The sequence below is a fragment of the Trachypithecus francoisi genome, unplaced genomic scaffold (assembly GCF_009764315.1).
Source record: "Trachypithecus francoisi isolate TF-2019V2 unplaced genomic scaffold, Tfra_2.0 Contig01566, whole genome shotgun sequence".
Lineage (NCBI taxonomy): Eukaryota > Metazoa > Chordata > Mammalia > Primates > Cercopithecidae > Trachypithecus > Trachypithecus francoisi.
Window position 1 is genome coordinate 656,530 of NW_022681441.1, and position 22,064 is coordinate 678,593.

General features: G+C 40.4%; 2 protein-coding genes across 5 annotated transcripts in view; both read right to left on the reverse strand.

Annotated features, from left to right (window-relative positions):
* DNAJB14 (DnaJ heat shock protein family (Hsp40) member B14) overlaps positions 1–17,163 on the reverse strand; it is a 51,426-nt gene extending 34,263 nt beyond the window's left edge. The window contains exons 1-2 of one of the 4 annotated variants that reach the window (XM_033178275.1): positions 16,667–17,162; positions 106–277 (exon numbers count right to left, since the gene is read on the reverse strand). In XM_033178275.1, the coding sequence (XP_033034166.1) occupies positions 106–277; positions 16,667–16,799 (305 nt within the window). In that variant the 5' untranslated portion in view covers positions 16,800–17,162. Of the gene's footprint in view, positions 1–105; positions 278–16,666 lie in introns of all 4 variants that reach the window. The other 3 variants (XM_033178253.1, XM_033178264.1, XM_033178285.1) reach the window with 3 other exon arrangements.
* Positions 17,164–18,290: 1,127 nt separating this feature from the next.
* LOC117064124 (histone H2A.Z) lies at positions 18,291–20,579 on the reverse strand. Its single transcript, XM_033178298.1, has 5 exons — positions 20,362–20,579; positions 19,854–19,931; positions 19,462–19,575; positions 19,000–19,129; positions 18,291–18,725 (listed from the first exon to the last, which is right to left on the reverse strand). The coding sequence occupies exons 1-5, from the start codon at positions 20,362–20,364 to the stop codon at positions 18,664–18,666; spliced, it is 387 nt and encodes a 128-aa protein (XP_033034189.1). The 5' UTR covers positions 20,365–20,579; the 3' UTR covers positions 18,291–18,663.
* Positions 20,580–22,064: the final 1,485 nt, after the last annotated feature.

Sequence of the window (22,064 nt, forward strand, 5' to 3'; positions counted from 1 at the left end):
TTGATGTCTATTCTTCTAATGTTGTATTTCACTTTTTTCAGGTGTTATAACATCAAAAAGTACAATACCAGTTATGATTGAGATGTAAACCATATTTATTCCTACCTGAGAACTCCATCTACTTGGTCTTTGGTATAGCCTTTTCCACCTTCACCACTACCAGATGTGCTGTCCTTTGTGCCATTAGGCTTGTTTTGATCACCACTACCTGATGGTTTTCGGCAATGAGGGCTATTTCCAGCCGTGCTTCCATTTTTCATAATTATTTCCAATAGTGCTGTAGAAAGATAAAGTATACTGTGCCTGTTTACATCAAGGTACATACACAAGATCCTGAGAAGAAAGTTTTAAAGCAGACAAATTATGAACTGTGTTCTCCAAAAAGATTCACCATAGGATCTTTTTAATTAGCATGCATTCCCTTATGTACTTAACTGTTTACAGAATACTAATCACCACCCAGAAGTAGAATGTTAAGTTAAAGCCAGTAACTGGAGATTATAATCATTCAATTATTTATGACATAATTTTATTCGTCATATCATGTGACACTGCAGATTACCAAAGAAAAAGAGGTAAGTCCTTAAAGCAGTCAATGAGATCATCCACACAGTAACAGAAATTTATCCTTCCTATTTAATTCTCAACAGCAACAATGGGAGCCAAGACACTGGAATATTATCATTCAAGTGCTCAGAAAAAATAAACTGCTAACTTGAGTTATGCACTAATTTTCCAGAAAGTGCACAAGATAAAAACATTTTCCAACAAATAGAAAATTTATCACTAAAAGATTTTCACTAGAGGATACTGTAATATATACATTTCAGGCAAAAGGAAAACATTTACAGATAGGCTGAGATGCAAAAAGGAATGGTACGCAAATAGTGTGGTAAATACGAGAGTAAATGTGAACAATGAGTGTAAAAAAATAATAGTCTTATCAAGGATTTGCTTTTTAATAATCTGGGGAGGAGAAGCATAAAAGGAGTGGTAGAAAGAATGTGTATGAAATAAGGTTGGCCATATATATTCATAATGGTTCAAGACAGGTGAGTGATAGGGATTGATTATACTATTTTTTTCTCCTTTTGTGTGTGCTTGAAACTTTCCATAATAAAAGTTAAAACTAAACATAAAAAATTTTATCAAACTAATGGAAAAAAAGGGAAATCCATCATCATTGTGGATTTTAACACATTTCAATCAGTATCTGACATAAGGTAAATTTTAAGAAATCACTGAGGATACAGATGAGTTAGACATCAAATTTATAAGCTTTTTCTAAGGGATATAGCATTATACCTAACTGGTGAATATTCCTTTCTCACAGGCCCACATTATTGCTAGACCACAGAGTGGTCCTCTTCAAATCTCAAAGAATTAGTACCATATACATATACCACAATCTATGAGCACAATACAGTTATGTGAGAAATCAATTACAAAAAATGTAACTAAAACAAAAATCACAAATGGGTTGGGTGCGGTGGCTCACACCTGTAATCCCAGCACTTTGGGAGGCTGAGGCAGGTGGATCACGAGGTCAGGAGATCGAGACCATCCTGGCTAACACAGTGAAACCCCGCCGCCACTAAAAATACAAAAAAATAGCCAGGCGTGGTGGCGGGCGCCTGTAGTCTCAGCTACTTGGGAGGCTGAGGCAGGAGAATGGCGTGAACCCGGGAGGCAGAGCTTGCAGTGAGCCGAGATCGCACTACTGCACTCCAGCATGGGAGACAGCAAGACTCTGTCTCAAAAAATAAAAATAAAATAAAATAAAATAAATCACAAATGGGTTGAAAAAGAAAAAACAAAATGAAAAAAAAATCTAGACAGCTTGTGTATCAATGAAATAATTATAATAGAAATTACAAAATACTTAGAACTGAATAGAAATGAAAATACTGCATATCAGAACTTGTGGGTCAACAACTACCTATCCACATGCAAAAGAATAAATTTGGACTCCATCACACTGGACACAAAAATTAACTCGGAATGGATCATGAACCTAAATGTAAGAGCTAAAGCTTCAAAACTCTTAGAAGAAAATACAGAAGTAAATCTTCATGATGTTGATTTAGGCAAAATATTCTTAACTATAGAAACAAAAGTAAAAGTGATAAAAGGAAAACAGAAAATGGGCTTTATCAAAATATAAAACTTTTGTACTTCAGAGGCTATCATCAACAGAATGGAAAAAAATGTTTACAAATAACATACCTGATTTTCAAAAAAAAAATGTATCCAGAATATACAAAGAATTCTTGGCCGGGCGCGGTGGCTCAAGCCTGTAATCCCAGCACTTTGGGAGGCCGAGACGGGCGAATCACAAGGTCAGGAGATCAAGACCATCCTGGCTAACCTGGTGAAACCCCGTCTCTACTAAAAAATACAAAAAAACTAGCCGGGCAAGGTGCTACTTGGGAGGCTGAGGCAGGAGAATGGTGTAAACCTGGGAGGCGGAGCTTGCAGTGAGCTGAGAGCAAGACTCAGTCTCAAAAAAAAAAAAAGATCTCTTACATTTCAATAATAAAAAGATCAAAAACACAAGTTAAAAAAACGGGTGAAGGATCTGAACAGACATTTCTCCAAAACAAACAAATAAATGGTCAATAAGCACAAAAAAAAGTTGCTCAACATCATTAGCTATTAGGGAAATAAAAATCAAAACCACAAAGACATGTATCACTTCACACCCGCAAGGATGGCTATAATCCAAAAGATGAACAATGGCAAATGTTGAGAAGGATGAGGAGAAATTGGAACCCTAATAAGTTTCTGGTGAGAATGTAAAATGGTGCTGCTGCTTTGAAAAATCATCTAGTAGTTCTTTAAAAAATTAAACACAGTTACCATTTGACTCAACAATCCCATTCCTAAGTACATATCCAAGAGACATGAAAGCATACTATACAAAAACTGACTCACAAATGTTCACTGTAACATTATTCATAATGGCAAAAAGAAACAACCAAATGTCTATCAAATGATGAATGGATAATGATATATCCAGACAACGAAATATTTTCAAAAATAAAAAACAGAGTACTGATATGTGCTACAACATGAATGGACCTTGAAAACACTATGCTAAGTGAAAGACTCCAGTCACAAAAGATAGTATACTATATGGTTCCATTTATATGAAATGTACAGAACAGGCAAACTTACAGGGACAGAAAGTAAATGAATCGTTGACAAAGCTGGGGGTTCAGGGGAGGGTGGAACTGGGAATAAATGAGGAGTGACTGCTAAAGAGTAGTAATGAGGTGTCTTTTTGAAGTGAGGAAATATTCTAAAATTGATTTCCATAAATGTTGTGCAACTCTGCTAAAATACTAAAAAACCACTGAATGGTATAATTGAAATGAACGAAGTGTATGGCATATGAATTATGTCTCAATAAAGCTATTTTTATATATAGTTATATATATTTATAAAACATAAATATATGTATATATATTTATACATAATGTTATGTTACGTATATGTGTGTGTATATATATATACACACACACATTCAAGTAGGTACCAATCTACAGTTATTAATGAGAAATATAACATAAATTGTCTTTTTTTTTTTTTTTTTTTAAGACTGAGGCAGGCTGGAGTGCAGTGGTGTAATCTCAGCTCACTGGAACCTCCATCTCCAGGATTCAAGTGATTCTCCTGTCTCACCCTCCTGAGTAACTGGGACTATAGGTACCCACCACCACACCCAGCTGATTTTTGTAATTTTTTTTTTTTAGTAGAGATGGGGTTTCACCATATTGGCTAGGCTGGTCTCAAACTCCCGACTTCAAGTGATCCGCCCGCCTTGGCCTCCCAAAGTGCTGGGATTACAGGCGTGAGCCACATGTCTGGCCAATTTTTAAACTACAGTCTGTATTTAGTCTGCAATCACATGGAAACCAGCATGGTCTAAGGGAAGTAGTAGTTCACAACATTTAAACATAAAAACTTTTGTGGGAATTCTGGAAAAAAGGCTGACAGCAGCTTAAATTTTAAATCTCTCCAAATTCCCTCATAAAATCAGAGAAAATCTCATGCACAAAATCCCAAAATATAAGAAGGTGGGGACAAACCACCAACTGCTACAAGATCTGTGTAGGTAGTGGAGTATAATAAAGGGGAATTTGCCAGCCCACAGAACATAAAAAAAATAAAAATAAAAATAACCAACAGATACTCTCTATATAGCACAACAGGCAAAACTGGGAAGAGTATGTAAAAAGGAATGAGTTTTGCCTACTACAATATACAATAGTACACAAGTGCAAGGGTCCACAATAAAACTTTAAGGGCATGGAAGACTCTAGTCACTACATGCCTTTAAAAATAATCAACCAAAGCTCTCTTCCAGAACAAAGTCATACCAAGAAGAAACTGCTGGGAACAGGACCCAAACTGAAGAGGAGAGGGAAAACAAGAAAAAAAAACAAAAAGAGAAACTCCAGACAAAAGTAGGGAAGGATAAAGGAATGAGAAGATCTCATTTAGCAAGGTGACATTTTTAAACATTACACAAAAACAGAAGGATCACTACATATTTAGAAAGTCTAACAGCACATAAAAATGAATAAAAGAAAATGACAAGTCAAATCTGATACAAAATTATAAGAAAAAAGGATGAATACAAATTAAACCTCTGAAGACAATGAATACACACCACAAACACTTGCTAACAAAACAGATGAACACTGCACTACTTCAAAACAAGCTGAAAAAACTAAAAAATAATGCATGATATAAAAGAACAATATATATCAAAATTACAACAACATCAGAAATTATTGGCCAGATGCAGTGGATCATACCTGTAATGCCAGCACTTTGGGAGGCTGAGGTGGGTAGATCACCTGAGGTCAGGAATTCAAGACTAGCCTGCCTGGTCAACATGGTGAAATCTTGTCTCTATAAAAACACAAAAATTAGCTGGGCATGATGGCCGGTGCCTGTAATCCCAGCTACTCAGGAGGCTGAGGTGGGAGAATTGCTTGAACCCAGAGGTGGAGGTTGCAGTGAGCTGAGATTGCGCCACTGCACTCCAGCCTGGGCAACACAGCAAGACTCTGTCTCAAAAAAAAAAAGAAGAAGAAATTATCTATCAAAAACTTACATGATAAAACTCAATAAAAATAAGACATTTTTAAAAAGCCAATTAAAAAAAGACTAATCTAGAAGAAACAAAGACTCATAAATACAACAGATAATGCTTTAAAAGAAAGAAAATATACCAGAGGGAAATTTTAAAAATCTTTTTAAAAGTGAAAAAGACAAAAAAATTTCAAGAGAAAACAGCAAATATTAACAATAAAGATCCAACATACATACGAGTACTGAAGAAAAACAAAAGATAGAATAAACTTTTCTGATACAAGAACAAAAAATCTGAAACTATTAAATGAAAGGGCAAATCACAGACCTAATATTGACCAAGAATAACCAACACCAAGACATATTCTAATAAAATTAACTAAACATCTAGGCAAAAAGAGAAAATGACTTATAAATCATCAGACTTTGTTCATCAGTAGTACTTGCATAAAACAATGGAGTAACACAGATACACATGGAAAGAAAATATAAGGCAGAGTTTGTATCCACCAAATCGACTTCAAGCAGTAAGGTCACAGATGAACTGTTTTCAACATTGTAGAATTAATGGAACTTAGTTCCCACAGGCCCTTCGGGGAATCCACTATAAAACAGGTGTTAGGAATCCAAAATAATTACATATATGCTGACATAAGGACTGGTAGTAGTAAGCATTAAATGTATAGTTATTTATACAACTAAGACTAAATGATGGTTAAGAGAGAGCATACAGCATGTAATAGCAGTATCTTCTAACACTGTAGATATGGTTTGAATATTTTCTAAATGGTGGGCTTCCCCTGTCTTTCCCTCCTCTAATAGAAAAATTAGGCTTCTTCCTTTCCCTTCTCTTCCTTTTGGCATCTGGGGTTGGCAACGCCTGTGAACCCTGAACCAAGGAAGCTTACTGGGACTCAAGAGACAGTCATGGCCAGGTGCGGTGGCTCGCGCCTGTAATCCCAGAACTTTGGGAGGCAGAGGTGGTGGGATCACTTGAGGTCAGGAGTTTGCGACAAGCCTGGCCAACATGGTGAAACCCCGTCTCTACTAAAAATACAAAAAGTAGCAGGTGTGGTGGCACGCGCCTGTAGTCCCAGCTACTCGGGAGGCTGAGACAGGAGAATTGCTTGAACCCAAGAGGCAGAGGTTGCAGTAAGCCAACATTGTGCCACTGCACTCCAACCTGGATGACGGAGACTGTATCAAAAAATAAAATAAATTAAAAAATAGAGACAGTCACAACCAAAATCATGGCTGAGCTCAAGAGGGCCTGGACCTATGGGCTTTTATATGCTAAAATACATACAAAATTTTACATAAAAGGGAAAATGAGCAAATAAGTGGGAGCCACATTTCTCATTCTGTAACAGAGAACAGTATCACAAATATGGAAATGGAGATGGCTAGAATGAACCCTGTGGCATTCTAGGGTTCATTGGAAGTGTGTGAATACACTATATATGTGTGCGTGCATCACAGATACTGAAATTAACACTGACTAAATTACTATAGATATGTGTAGACCACAAACACATATAACACACATATATACATAAATATACATACATGCATTCACACATACATTTATTTCCTGACTGTCCACTGATAGGGCTAGAAGCAATGACACCTCTGTAAGCTATGAGTTCATTTAGTATCTATATCTAGTTTCTAAATAGCATTGTCCAATAAAAGGAATCAGGACTTCTTGGAGAACTAGCTGATTCCTAGGGCAGAGAAAGTAAAATGTGAACCTGAAATTGTTTCATGTTAGGAAATTGAAAAATGCAAAGAACAATGAGGAGATGTCCAAAAGACACAGGAGCCAGCCTGAAGGGGCTCCCACTAACTAAATCTGAACACCAAAATAAATGATGACAATGACAGATTAAATAGGAAACCATGAATCCATAACAGATAATTGAGGCTGAATGCTAACTAATAAATGTAGAAGGAATTATGGAATTAGAAAACCACATTTGGCAACCATCAGAAATTTATTCAGGAAAGAATAATCAATGGATGCTACAAAGAGATAGTGAAAGTTTGTTGAGTAACAGGACTTGTACAGTTTCAAAGTATTTCCCTACAAAATATGTATTAAATACAAGGAAGAAAAGAATAACACCGCCGGGCGCAGTGGCTCACGCCTGGAATCCCAGAACTTTGGGAGGCCGAGGCGGGTGGATCACGAGGTCAGGAGATTGAGATCATCCTGGCTAACACAGTGAAACCCCATCTCAACTAAAAAATACAAAAAATTAGCCAGGTGTGGTGGCGGACACCTATAGTCCCAGCTACTCGGGAGGCTGAGGCAGGAGAATGGCATGAACCCAGGAGGTGGAGCTTGCAGTGAGTAGAGATCGTGCCATGCACTCCAGCCTGGGTGACAGAGGGAGACTCCATCTCAAAGAATAATATCATAGTGGGGAAAAACAGCAATCACTAACTTTTAACAAAGTGATCAAAGTAACCTCACCAGTAAGGACCAAATCAACATTATGTGTCTCCTGATATGTTACACTAAGAATACACATCAGCTGGGCATGGTAGCTCACACCTGTAATCCCAGCACTTTGGGAGGCCAAGGTGGGCTGATCACTTGAGCTCAGGAGTTCCAGATCTGCCTGGACAACATGGCAAAACCCTGGCTCTACAAAAAACACAAAAATTAGCCAGGTATGGTGGCATATGCCTGTAGTACCAGCTACTCAGGAGGCTAAGGTAGAAGAATCACTTGAGCCCAGGACACATAGGTTGCAGTGAGCCATGATCATGCCACTACACTCCAGTCTGGGTGACAAAGTGAGACTCATTTCAAAAAATAATAATAAAGGAATACACATCAGTTCCATGGTATTACACGAAAAACAAATATGATGAACTATCAGTCAAACCCAAATTAAGGGCTGGGCATGGTGGCTCATGTCTGTAATCCCAGCACTTTGAGAGGCCAAGGTGGGAGGATCACTTGAGCCCAGGAGTTCAAAACCAGTCTGGAGAACACAGTGAAACCCTATCTCTATTTATTTAAAAAAAAAAAAAAAAAAAAGAAGTTGAAGGAAATTCTATAAACTCACTGGCCTAGGCCAGGCACAGTGGCTCACGCCTATAATCCCAGTACTTTACTTTAGGGGGCTGAGGCAGGCGGATCACTTGAGGTCAGGAGTTTGAGACCAGCCTGGCAAACATGGTGAAACCCCGTCTCTCCTTAAAAGGACAAAAAAAAAAAAAAAAAAATAGCCGGGCGTTGTGGTGCATGCCTGTAATCCCACCTACTTGGGAGGCTGAGGCAGGAGAATTGCTTGAACCCGAGAGGTGGAGGTTGCAGTGAGCAGAGATTTAAAAAAAAAAAAAAGGAAAAAAAGGCCTATACTCATTAAAAATACCAAGGTCAAGAAAAAAAAAGATGGCATCTACAAAATAAAACATCATGGCCACATAAATGTGACATGTATTTTTGCCATAAGGGGCATAATTGAGATAACTGGCAGAATTTGAATAAGGTATAAGCACTGATTTCATAAACTTGATGGTTACTGTGTGGTTATCTAGGAGAGTGTCCTTGTCTTAGAAAATGTATACTTAATTATTTAGGGTAATGGGAGATCATGTCTACAACTACTGTTAATTGGTTCCAGAAAAAATAGACTGTGGTGTGTGTGTGTAGAAAGAGAAAGAGAAAGAGAGAAGGATAGCAGGGAGGGAGAGAGGAAGGGCATGATAAAGCAAATGTAAAAACTTTAACAAATACAAAGCAAATGAAATGTATATGGAAATTAGTATTCTTTGTATTGTTTGTATTATTTTGTATTTGTGTAAGTTTGTATTATTCTTGCAACTTTTCTGTAAGTTTGAAATTATTTCAAAATTTTCCAAAACTAAATGTACTAATATAAAGGGGCTCCCACTGACCAAAAACCTAAAAAATAATAACTTGCTATTTTTTGGAGAATGAAAAGAACAGTCTCCTTTTCTTGAAAACTGATAAAAGCAATCAAGCATTTATCATGATTTTCCTATATAAACTATACCACTGCATAACCATAAGACAGCTGGAGGAGGAAGTGTCTCTTTATGTAACTATTTTGGCTAATACATGAAAAAAAAAACTTTTTAAAAATTGTAGAGCCAGATATGGAAGTGGTTATATATATTTAATATTTAAAAGTGGCCACCAGCCGGGCACAGTAGCTCATGCCTGTGATCCCAGCATTTTGGGAGGTTGAGGCGGGTAGATCACCTAAGGTCAGGAGTTTGAGACCAGCCTGGCCAACATGGGGAAACCCTGTCTCCACTAAAAATACAAAAATTACCTGGACATGCTGGTGCATGCCTGTAGTCCCAGCTACTTGGGAGGCTGAGGCAGGAGAATTGCTTGAACCCGGGAGACAGAGGTTGCAGTGAGCCAAGATCGCACCATTGCACTCCAGTCTGGGCAACAGAGCAAGACTCCATCTCAAAAAATTTTTTTAAATGAAATAAAATAAAATAAATAAAGGTGGCCACGATGACCCAATGCATGCTAATTAGAAGTTATCTGTGTGTTCCCCCTTTCATTTTTAGCACAAACATGTACTCCCATGGTTCCTCTGGGCATTTTCCATGTTAACACCTAAATTTTGGATATTGCTAGAGCAGAATCATATAGTTGTTACAGATTTTTGGCAGTTACTATGATAATGAAATTTTTTCTGGAATTTCATGCATAAGACTTCTGCCTAACAGTAGCTGTGTGCATACATGAGTCATACTACACAGCCTTTGGCTCCATCAAGTGAAAATGTGGACAAGTTATATTACTTCTGGGCCTCAAAATCTAGTTTAATCATCTTAAAAGTGGAATCAGCAAGGTTGTCAGTACTAATAATCACTGGAACCGATGCCTAAGAATATGACTCAGTTCAACTACCGTGAGAATTTAGAACACATCGGATCTTTCTGATTTATTAAATGTCTTAGCTATCACATGGGATCTCTTTTACAATAATGTGCAGTGTTACGAACATTAATTGGGATAGTACATATAAATCAGACAACATTCACTTTTATGAAAGATTTTATCCAATCTTATTTTATGCATTTACCTTCCAGACATACTGCTCTACTAGGAGTTTTAACATAATCTGCATGTAATTTAGTATATTCCATATTAAAGACCAATGAAAAAGTTAATACATAATTTAAAATATTTATGTTGATAATCCAAAAAGGAAGAACTGAGATCTATTTTTATTCCTGTTTCTGTTGGACTCCTATATAATGTATGTCATTAGCTAAACTGAATATCAGAACACATGATTTGAAAAATAAATAATGTTTTATCTTTCTCACAAAATACAAATAGCTTTTATTTGCATGATTATACAAATATGTATGTTCAGCTCATTAAAAAACATAACAAGCCAGGTGTGGTGGCTCACGCCTGTAATCCCAGCACTTTGGCAGGCTGAGGCAGGTGGATCACTTGAGGTCAGGAGTCAGGAGTTTGAGATTAGCCTGGCCAACTTGGTGAAACTCCATCTCTACTAAAAATACAAACATTAGCCGGTGTCGTGACACACGCCTGTAGTCCCAGCTATTCAGAGGCTGAGGCAGGAGAATCGCTTGAACCCAGGAGGCAGAGGTTGCAGTGAGCTGAGATTGTGCCACTGCACTCCAGCCTGGGCGACAGAGCAAGACTCTGTCTCAAAAAAATAAATAAATAAAATAACAAAGTAAAAATCACTTATAAATCATCTTCCAACCCTCCCCTCCTCCCGCACAAAATCACTATACCCTTTTGGTTACTCTAGTTAGCTAGCTGTCTAGCTTTTTAGGTATTATTAAATTAAAAATATAATAATCTACCTGTTTTTAGCTTAATTTTATTCAATTGTTGACACATTATATATATCACCTTATAGAAATAAACACAGGTCCATGCCATCATTTTTAATAGGTGCATAGTTTATGAATGCAATGAATTTAATCAGTTTCCACTAATGGACATTTATATGCTTTCCAAATTTTTGCTATAGAGACAATCCCTATATATATATATGCATTTTTTTTTTGAACACTTAGGCTGATTATAGAAAAGCTTCATTTGTGAACGTATTAATATAGAAAGCCTTACAGCTATAATATTTTCATTCAGTTATTTATTTAACAAATTATCTTCATTGAAGAGAGTAAAATTAAATAAACAGCTATCATTCCAGAAAATCCAGGCCCATAGATGTCACAGATACATGCAAAATACTGTTAGGCATCATGGGAGTAAAAAAGATAATTAAGATTAAAATGGTTCCTGACTGCTAAGGTATTTCAGATGTAGGAGAGAGACAGCTATATACACAGGCAATGTAAGAGATGAAGTCAGCAAGGCAGAAGAACTAAATGTTAACAAAGCATGGAATGAGTAGTTGAATCCAGATTAAGATTACTGCTAATTTAAAGCAATTATCTTACGCTCAAATAATTACTTTAACAAATGATAGAAGAGACAAACATACTATCAACTCCAAGGCACTATGCAAGTTTTTTTTCCTATAGAAATAATACATGACATGCTTATAGCACTTAAGATAATAAAATATCCTCACAATAAGCCTGTGAAGATTATAAACGAGAAAGCTGAGGCTCAGAAAAGGAAGAGGTAATGACAGAAATGGAATTATTGTGTCATATACCAGACAGATATACTTCATATTTCCTCTAGAATGTAAACTCCATGAGGACAAGGATTTTGTCTTACTATCCACTGAATCCCCAGTTCTTAGAATATTGTCTGGGACAGAAAAATGTATATTCAGTAAAAATTTGTTGAATAAATCAAACCCCATTTTATAGATGAGGAAATTGAAGTTCAGAAAGATGAAGCTATATACCCAAGGTCACATCATTATTAAATCAAGATTCAAACCCCAATCAGTATTCTTTCTTCAACTGTAATATCTGAAATAATTTGGCTACTAGCTGAAATTTGGAAATCATTTCTGTAACACTTCAGTTGGTGCTATAGAAATAATTGTTTTGAATGTATAATTTGTACTTGTCACTAAATTTTAATTAAGTCAGAAACACAAAAGAATGAAATTATCTTAAAAAGAATACATTGGATAATACTCCATATGTATAATGACAAATTTAAAAGCTACTTTTTAGACCATTTTAAGTAAGACAAAAAGAGACAGAACTTTGAATTTTTTATTAGATATAAATTTTAAAATAATGCAGCAAAAATTAGAAAGAAAAAGGACTATTTAAATTGCTATTGTGCAGATGGATGCTGCGAGTTATATACTATTCAATATATAATTTGGATTATCATACTTATCCATTCATTACAGTAGATGAAGAATGGTCTTTTTTGAAGCTATAAGCCACCAATTGATTCAAATTACTATAGTGTTCCTGAAAACAATAAAAATGCTTTTCTCTAAAAAAAAATCTACATTTCAAACTATCTTCCAATTATTATGAAACACTAAAGTATTAAAATTGCAATGTAAAGCATTAAAACAGATTGCATCCCTCTCTGAAAATCCAGAACGTATCAATAACTCAATAAATGTACAGTTTATTCAGAAACTACAGAGTTACTAAGTTCTGTTTACTGACATTTTTCTAGAATATTTATATTTTCTATGTGGTAGCTATTCATATATATCAATACTTTCAAACCCAAACTCATAATATTTGAAAGTTGTACAACTGAATTCACTTAGAAGTCCACTGCAATAAGTAAACTGTAAAATAATATTCTCAACTAAAAACATGGAAAGAAACAATACCCTAGATTCATTTGGGGATCAAGTTTTTTGTCAAGAAAAACTCTTGCCAATTTCTGAAAGTGTCTTATGTATCAGACTTCTTACCTGGCATAAATAAAATTTTAAGAGGACAAAAATCCTGGAATCTAGCAGGAATTTAGTCTCATGTTTTTCCACTTATCATGTAAGAATAATGGAAATCAAAATGTGATCTTTTATTTTGCCTCTCTTAGTTTAAGCACATCCAGACGAACATTCAGTCAACTTTCTGAGTTATAAGAATTTGGCGGTGGACTAGTATAAGTGAAGTTCAGGGCTAAAATTGTAATATCTCATTGTAACCAATAGCTTCAACTTCTATATGAAATATTTTATCAGGATCTCACACAAATGTCCTAGATCTTTCTCTCTCCTGAATTCTTAAATTGTGCCAATAAACATCTTCTAGAATGTTCTATATAAAATACACTTTTCTGAGTACTGGCACATAACTTTATTTCAGCTCACATAAATCATGTGATGACATCTTCACTTTACATGTAACTAAAGAAGGCTCAGAGAAGTTAAGTAATCTGTCAGTGGCTAAAAAGGAGTCAGAGACAACATCTGCATCTGAACTACGGTTTTTGGACTACATAGTTATCCCCTATCACTTTATCTGGTAATCACATACTGCCTTACATTTGTACTACCAACTTTCACCCTCACATTTCTTAATTTTTCCTACATTCAAGTCTTTAAGAGCAACAAATTGTGTTGTGCTTTGGTATCTTATAATGTCTTTTAGGAGATTCATTCAAATTGTTTGCATGACAGAAGCATGATAGATTGTGTAAGTTTGGGTGGGTTTTAAGAATTCTCAGAGCTTCACACTTGTAAAATGGGGATGACACCAAAATTCATTGAGTGCTTACTGTTAAATGCTTTACCTGTATTAACCCATTTAATCCGCACAACAGCACTATGAGATTAGTACATTGTCTCTGTTTTAAAGATGAAAAAGCTAAAGGCTAAAGAGGTTCTCCACCCTGCTCAAGAATAAGGTTACAAGCTAGTAGGTGGAGTCAGACTTCAAAAGCCAAGTTATTCTGTCTAGACTGCCTACTCACTTAATGTTAAAACTGTCCCTCTAGGACTAGATAATGACTAAATGAAATCATACTCAACAGTAGGGGAGGATTCAAAAATAATTAACTCCTGGCAATGATTTCTTGAATATGACAGCAAAAGCACAAAAAAAAAAAAAAAAAACAAAGCAAAAATAGACAAATGGCACTACAACAAACTTAAAAACTGTGTATCAAATAACACCATCAACAAAGTGACGAAAAGGCAACATATAAATAGAAAATATCTACAAATCACGTATCTGATAAGAGATTAATATCCAGAATAAATAAAGAACTCCTACAACTCAACAGCAAAAAGGCAAGTAATGTGATTTAAAAAAGGGCAAAGGACTTGAATAGACATTTCTCCAAAAATGGGATGTTATAAAAATAGCCAAAAAGCATATAAAAAGATGCTCAACATCACTAATCATCAGAGAAATGCAAATCCAAAGCCACAATGAGGTATCACCTCCCACCCAAAGATAGGTACTATCAAAACAAACAAAAACAGAAAATAGTTGTTGGCAAAGATGGTGAGAAACTGAAACCCTACATACTGTTCGTGGGAAAGTAAAATGGTGCAGTCGCTACAGAAACTGTATTGTGGTTCCTCAAAAACTAAAAACAGAATTACCATATGATCCAACAATCCCACTTCTGGGTATCCAAAATAATTGAAAGCAGGATCTTTGCATATCCTTGTTCATAGCAACATCATTCATAATAGCCAAGAGGTGAAAGGAACCCAAATGTCCATAGACAGATGAATGGATTAACAAAATGTGGTATATATATACAATGGAATATTATTCAGTTTTTTTTTTTTTTCTGAGACGGAGTCTTACTGTGTCGCCCAGACTGGAGTGCAGTGTTGCGATACTGACTCACTGCAACCTCCGTCTCCTGGGTTCAAGCGATTCTCCTGCCTCAGCATACCCAGTAGCTTGGATTACAGGCATGCGCCACCATGCCTGGCTAACTTTTTTGTATTTTTAGTAGAGATGGGGTTTTATCATGTTGGCCAGGCTGGTCTCAAACTCCTGACCTCAAATGATGCGCCCGCCTCGGCCTCCCAAAGTGCTGGGATAACAGGCGTGAACCACCGCGCCCAGCCTATTCTGTATTCTTTTAAAAAGGAATCCTTCACATGTTACAACATAAATGAAACGTGAGAACGTTTTGCTAAGTGAAGTAAGACAGTCACAAAAAGATACTGCATGATTCTACCTATCTGAGGTAACTAAAGTAGTTACATTCACAGAAACACAAAGTAGAATGGTAGTTGCCAGGGTTTTGGGAGACGGGGCAATAGGGAGCTGTTTAATTAGTACACAGTTGTGTTGTAAGATGAAAAAGTTCTTAAGAGTCTGCACAACAATGTCAATATACTTCACTAATGGACTGTACACTTAAAAATAGTTAAGACCGTAAATCTGGTGGGTTTTTAAACCACAATTTTAAAAATTATTAACTCTTTAACTTTATTTTCCTGTCCTCACGGGTATAGTGTTAGAAGGCAATGTAATGGAAAGGATAGAGAGAAAAGCAAAGAGCACAGGGCTTCAACGACGTAGGGAAAAAAAATTTAAGAGACAACAAAATAAGTATTTTCATTAACAATTTTCTACAATTAATTGAATCTATCGATAACTTTCTTCTATCGATAACTTTCTTCTTAATCTGGAAAAACGAACAGCAAGGCAACAGTGTAGCGGTTAAAGACTTTTTGAAGTCTGAAAGTTCAGCTACTATTCTGACTTTGCCACTAATTGTTGTGTGACCTTGGGTAAGATATTTTCATTCATTCGCTAATTCATTCATTCATTCATTCATTCATTCATCAAAAAGCCTGTTTCCATGTGGGTAAACCTGGTCAAATGAATCCCACACCTCTACACAGAATTGTTCTGAGGAATAAATGAAATAATCCATGCAAAATGTTAGGCATAACTATTGGCACTTTGTAAGTGCTCAATAAATGTTGGCTATTATTACTCTGAAGCCTATTGAGTAGGACAATAAATAAGCTGAATTGAACTAAAGGAAACCCAGTACCATATTCCTCAGAGACTTGGTTCATCGATAATTACGGTGTTATCAAATCAGATACTATTCAGCAATCATTACTGACTCTTGAACATTCTTGCCAAATGTGTGCTCTTCTCTTTTAAAGGAACTCTCTCCCAGGGAAAAGCAATGTCATCTCAGGTATTCGATGTTTGCTTTAGGAACAGTTTTCTACAGATCTCAGAAATGATGGTACCTGAGATTAGCCACTAGAGTACCCCGTTCCTCTCACTTCGATAGGGGCCTAGGCCTTATGTGGGACTGAGAATGGGGAGGAAGGGGGCCACATAAACAACACAGATACAAATAAAGCCTCACTGTGGTAAGACGGGACCAGACAAGTCTCCTCCAGGGAGAATGAAACCTGGACATCCAGGACGGCGGAACGCGGAGCCGGCGGGCAGGCTGGTGCAGAGGAGCCTCGGGCAGCTCTCCCCGAGCCCCGGCCCGAAGCCGGGGCCGGGGCCAGGGCGGGGGTGTGTCGAGATGCTCCCTACCGGCCTGGGGCTGGGGATGGCTCAGGCAGGCCGGGGCTCCGCAGGCTTCCAGGAGGGGCCGAGGTGGGGGCAGGGGCGGGCTACGCGGTGGTCTGGGGATTGGGCAGGGAGAGAAGGAACGCTGAGGTCTCACCGCGGGCCGAGGGCAGTGGGTAGAGCTTCTCGGCTTTCTGCAGGAAGCGCTGGGCCTTCTCGCGGTTGCCGGCGTTCAGGGCCTCCCGGGCGATCTCGACACATTTCTCAGCCTCATCCCTGTTACCCTCCATAGCTTGCTCCTTCTTCCGTTTCCTCTCGCAGCGCAGCTAAGAGGGGCGGAAGCCGCCGCCGCGGAGGAGGCCAGGCGGGCCGGCTGGGGGCGTGCGGTGGCTGGCTGGGAGGAGCGCAGGGGACCGCGGCAGCGGCGGCGACGGCCCGGGCTGACGGGCGGGCCTCGCAGCTCCGCCTCCTCACGGCGGCCTCCCCGCCCCCCGCGGGCCCCTTAGGGTGCTAGCCGAATCTGTCCCGGCCCAGGACCAAGCTCCTGGGCCCGGGCATCCGAGCTGACTCGGTGGTCCGCGCACGGCGCCGGTAGGCTAGAAGCTGACCTGCCCGCGAGGCGAGCAATGGCAGCCGGGCTGCCCATCGCGGAGTGGGGGGTTCCGCCCCGGACCCGATTTCCGGCATTGGAAGCGCCGTGCCCTGTGACCTCCGGGCACGGCCCTCGCAGATGGGGGCATGAGGACGGGATGGCGGAAGGGGACACTCGTTTTCAGTTTAATTCCCAGGGCTTGGAGGCCCCGCCTCTGAGCCCCTCAAGCGAGGGAGGATGCGGTCAGGTGAGGACCAAGGTGTCAATCAGTACAGTCTCAGCACTTCCGGGACACGTTAGAGCGTCGTTTGAACCTAATCTTAGGGCTTGTATGACAGCCTTATTTCAGCTGCACATTTTTTTCTGACCCAGATGTCAGGCTATCCAAATAAGTACAAAGCAGTTTAATTTGTAGCTTGCAACGAGTGGTGCAGAGCGGCCCTAATCCTGTGTATCCAAAACAAGGGAGGAATCAGCCCCTCAAGTGTTGCTCTAACAAAAGCAAACTTTTGATTTCACCTTTTCCTTCCCATTTGGAACATTACCACTTGGAAGTATGGTGTCATGTTAGTCTTCACGGTGAGGGTGGGGGGGAATGTTATGTGCAGTTTTAATTTTTTTTAAAAACATGACAAACTGTGGAAACGATCTGCTCAACCCAACAAGGTAACAATTTTTACAAAATGCTGTGAGCCAAGCTGTTAATTCTAACTACCACCAGAACTTGGTACTTTCAAATAAGAAACCCTGCTTCTCTTCAATAAAATGGAGATAGTATATCCCCAGTGATGTTACTGAGTGCTTAACAATTTCAGACTTCAAAGCAGGGCCTAGCACGTAGCACTATTAGCTTCAGAGTTTAAATTCGGAGTTCATTATGTGGATATACAGGACATTCCTACCTCTTCTCTCCCTCCCCAAGTCCACCACACTAACAGCATACTAGTGCAGTGCTGTCACACAGCAAGCAAAGTCAATGCACAAACTGAAATGGTCCCACTCCAGCTACCGCCAACTTTTTAAATTAAAACTTTAGTAGCTTATTATATAACATTAAAAATATATACTTGGTCTATCTCGCGTTGTTGATCTAGATTTGACAGTTCAGTCACAAAGAAATGTGCTTAGTTATTGCTGCTAGATATTCATAACAAATTCCTATTACAATCAAGCCAATTTAATACACAACTAGTTTGGGATATGACCTTTATTGAGCTTATCCACCAGAGTGGAAATAATGTCTGTACAAAACCAAATGTTACTATAACTTCTGCATCACAATTAAAATCCAAACAGTTTTTTAAAAACAGTCAACTCAATCAAAACCCACTACTTCAGAATCAATAGCTTCTTTGAAGCCACAGTAACACTTAAATATGGTTAAGACTCGAATGCAGAAATTTGGTTGGTTGGAAAGCTAATTAAACCTCCAACTTGCTCAAATAGAATTACAAAAAGGCAAAATTGTGTTTTTCACAGAGATACAGTCCACTGGAATCACCAACACTGGACAGCTGTTAGAGTATTTAGAGTCCTGAGATAACAAGGAATCCAGGCATCCTTTAGACAGTCTTCTGTTGTCCTTTCTTCCCAATCAGAGATTTGTGGATGTGTGGAATGACACCTAGGAGAGTGACAGGAATTAATTCTACTTAAGATTTTTTTTAAAAATCACAGTATTTGAAACCAAGAAAAGTGTACACTGTTCAAGTATCTTTAAAAACGTGCAGCTCAAGTATGAAGTAAAAATTCAGTTATACATATGAATCAAATTTCATAAAACCATACTTGCATCAATGAAAATATAAATTTCCTCTTCTAGAAAAACTAATTAAATTAAAGCAGCAAAGAATTCCTTCCTCTGAAGAAATTTTTAAAAATTTTAGAAGTTAACATACCACCACCAGCAATTGTAGCCTTGATGAGCGAATCCAATTCTTCATCTCCACGAATAGCAAGTTGCAAGTGACGAGGGGTAATACGCTTTACCTTTAAGTCTTTTGATGCATTTCCTGCCAGTTCAAGTACCTAGAAGGCAGAATCTAATCAGTTCCCTTCCAACTTTCCTTTGACCAAGATTCAGAGAACAGAATAAAACCCTCACAAACGCTTGTCTACCAACTGGAGTCGTTCCCCGCTATCTGACTAGCAAGATATACAGGGGCACGCAATTTTAATTCCAGGAGCAGAGAACTCAAGCTCAGTAGGATCCTTGTTGAACACCAGCTCCCTCTAGCGTTCTCTTAGGCCTCTCGCCGCGTTCAGGGCCTGGGAGTTTTCTTGCATCACTTTCCTCCTTTCCTCTTGCCGTCTCCCCGCCCCCCAAACCTTCTCCAGATTATAGGCGTTCACCCATTTACCTCTGCGGTGAGGTACTCCAGGATGGCTGCGCTGTACACAGCGGCAGTCGCGCCCACACGTCCATGACTGGTCGTCCTAGATTTCAGGTGTCGATGAATACGGCCCACTGGGAACTTAAATTTTAAGCATACACAAACATAAATGCACAAAAATAGGAGAACTAGAGATGGGGAAATAACATGCGCGCCAAAGCAAGGGGCACGGGCGCAGCAACGCGTCCCGACATCGAAACACGTGATTCCTCCCCCCTATATTTATCGTATGGGCAGCCCAAGTCGCGACACCGCATCACCCACGCATAGACGAAACGCCCATCGAGAGCCATGAATAACAAAAAAGGAGATGCAAAGAAAAACATCACGACTCCCAGACCGCACGAACAACTACTGACCTGCAAGCCGGCTCTCTGCGAGCGGGAAACCGCCTTTGTCTTGGCCTTTCCGGAGTCCTTTCCAGCCTTACCGCCAGCCTGCGGCGCGCACACGCCCGCGAGCGGAGGAGGAACGGAGAATATAGAATTACCAAGGCGGCGCGCCCATCCCCCACCGCGGCGCGTCCCGCCGCGAGCGCGTCCCCGCACCCCGCCGGGGTCTCTGGCCCGCGGCGCGCCGCAGGGGCGACCCCGCCCGTCCGCCCCCCGCCGCGCGCTCGCCGCGGCCGCGCGCCTCCGCCCGCCCGCCGGCCCCCAGCGGCGCTGCGCGCGCCACCCAACCGTCGCCGCCCGCCGCGAGATCCGAGGCTGCTCCGCTAGCAGCCGACAAAACACCTCCCCCCGCTCTTCTAAATCCTGTCTCCGCGCGTTCCCAACCGTCGCCACTTCACCCCCATCCCCCGTGTAACGGGTTTTTCTCCCGCCGGCAAAAACCCGCGAAGTCATCGAGCGTCTCTGCGAAGTTTACCATTTCGAATTCTGCTGAAGCTCAAGCAAGCAAGGCAGAGAAAAGGCTAATCGGACCCACGGTGAGATCCCACCACCTACTCCTTCGTCGCACCGCGATTCAAACTGCGCTGTCTCCCGCCTTCCCTGCTCCCTTTATACTGCAGAATGTTCCCTCATCCGGGAACTCGGATTGCTCATCCCACCAATGGCTGCCACCCGCCCTCGGGACGCGTCCTTGAGACTTCAGCCAATGAGCAAGCAAAGAAAAGGGTGGAGGGGCGGGCGCTTCTAAGCTCAAGCCGCGATTGGGACGTGAGGAGCGAGGCGGTGGAGGGCGGAGGGATGGGAACGGGGGAGAAGAAGGGCACCGCGGCGGGAGGGAAGAAACAGAGCGAGCTACTCTGCGGGAGCGCAGTTAGCAGCCAGCTGCGGTCACGTGCCTGGGAGGAGGAGCTGAGACCTTAGGGAGGGGCGCGCGGTAGCGCCCCGGCTCCCCTAGCAGGGCTCTGGAGACCACGTGAAGTCTCCTCGGTATCTAGCACGCCGCCCCCATCGCTCCCAACCCCACCCCCAGCGCCTCTCGGGCGGAGACCTGCGACCTGCAGCCGCCTTCCGGGGCTCCGGGCACCCTCTCCCGACCCTCTCAATCCCTGGCGGCTCCTCTAGTCTGACAGGTGGCGCGAACGCGTCCAGTGAGAGGAGTCTGAGGTTTGCCCTGACGCCTTCCACAGCCTTAGTAAAGATTCCGTGTTTCTTCTCTCTAGGCGAATCCCCAGCCACCAACAAATCAGGACCGGTTGCTCCCACTTTATTTTCAGCCGGGTCTTCCACCTCTCCCTCACTACTTATGAAATCCCCCACGGGATAGTTCTGTGACAGCAAACGGTGAAGCCAAGTCATCTCACTGGTCACGAAACCCTTTTTGTTTACACTTACGGAGCTTCTGGCGAGGCAGTATTCTTAAATCGTAAACCCTATTTTTTGGAGACTACGCATCAATGGGTTGTACCTGTAGCCTGATGTGTAAAGCTCATTTAGTGAAACCTCAGAGCTATTATGTGTCAACTTTTCTACAATAAATATTTTGCCACATGACAAATGTTCGGCAAATGTCGACAGAGTAACTCTGACATGATTCACAGGCAGTTACAGAGGGTCAGTGCAATGCAATCAGTTGCAAATGATGAGGTTAAAATAATGATACTGTACACACAGTACTATCCTTCCAACTAGTAGATTATTAACACCTACGTATATCTCCAGCTCCTTGGGGACAGTAGTGTCTCAATCTCATTTGTAGTGTTTTAGTGTATTATACTTTTTAACATAACTGAATAGTTTCAATGTGATGAACGTTTTGAAACATATGCTCTAGGCCAGGTGTGGTGGCTCACACCTGTAATCCCAGCACTTTGGGAGGCTGAGGCGGGCAGATCACGCGGTCAGGAGTTCACGACCAGCCTGGCCAACATGGTGAAACCCCGTCTCTACTAAAAATACAAAAATTAGCTAGGCGTGGTGGCACTCGCCTGCAATCCCAGCTACTCAGGAGGCTGAGGCAGGAGAATCGCTTGATCCCGGGAGGCAGAGGTTGTGGTGAGCCAAGATCGCGCCACTGCAGCCTGGGCAACAGAGCCAGACTCCTTCTCAAAAACAACAACAACAAACATATACTCTGAAGTACTTTAGATTGGTTTTCAATTGGAAAGATTTTATTGAATC

What these genes read in the sequence shown, in the direction of transcription:
- LOC117064124 (XM_033178298.1), bottom strand. An exon ending in CGCAGAGAGCCGGCTTGCAG is followed by an intron (nt 19,576 to 19,853) that starts GTCAGTAGTTGT and finishes TTAAAATTTAAG; the next exon opens with TTCCCAGTGGGCCGTATTCA. An exon ending in GGCTACAATTGCTGGTGGTG is followed by an intron (nt 18,726 to 18,999) that starts GTATGTTAACTT and finishes TCACTCTCCTAG; the next exon opens with GTGTCATTCCACACATCCAC.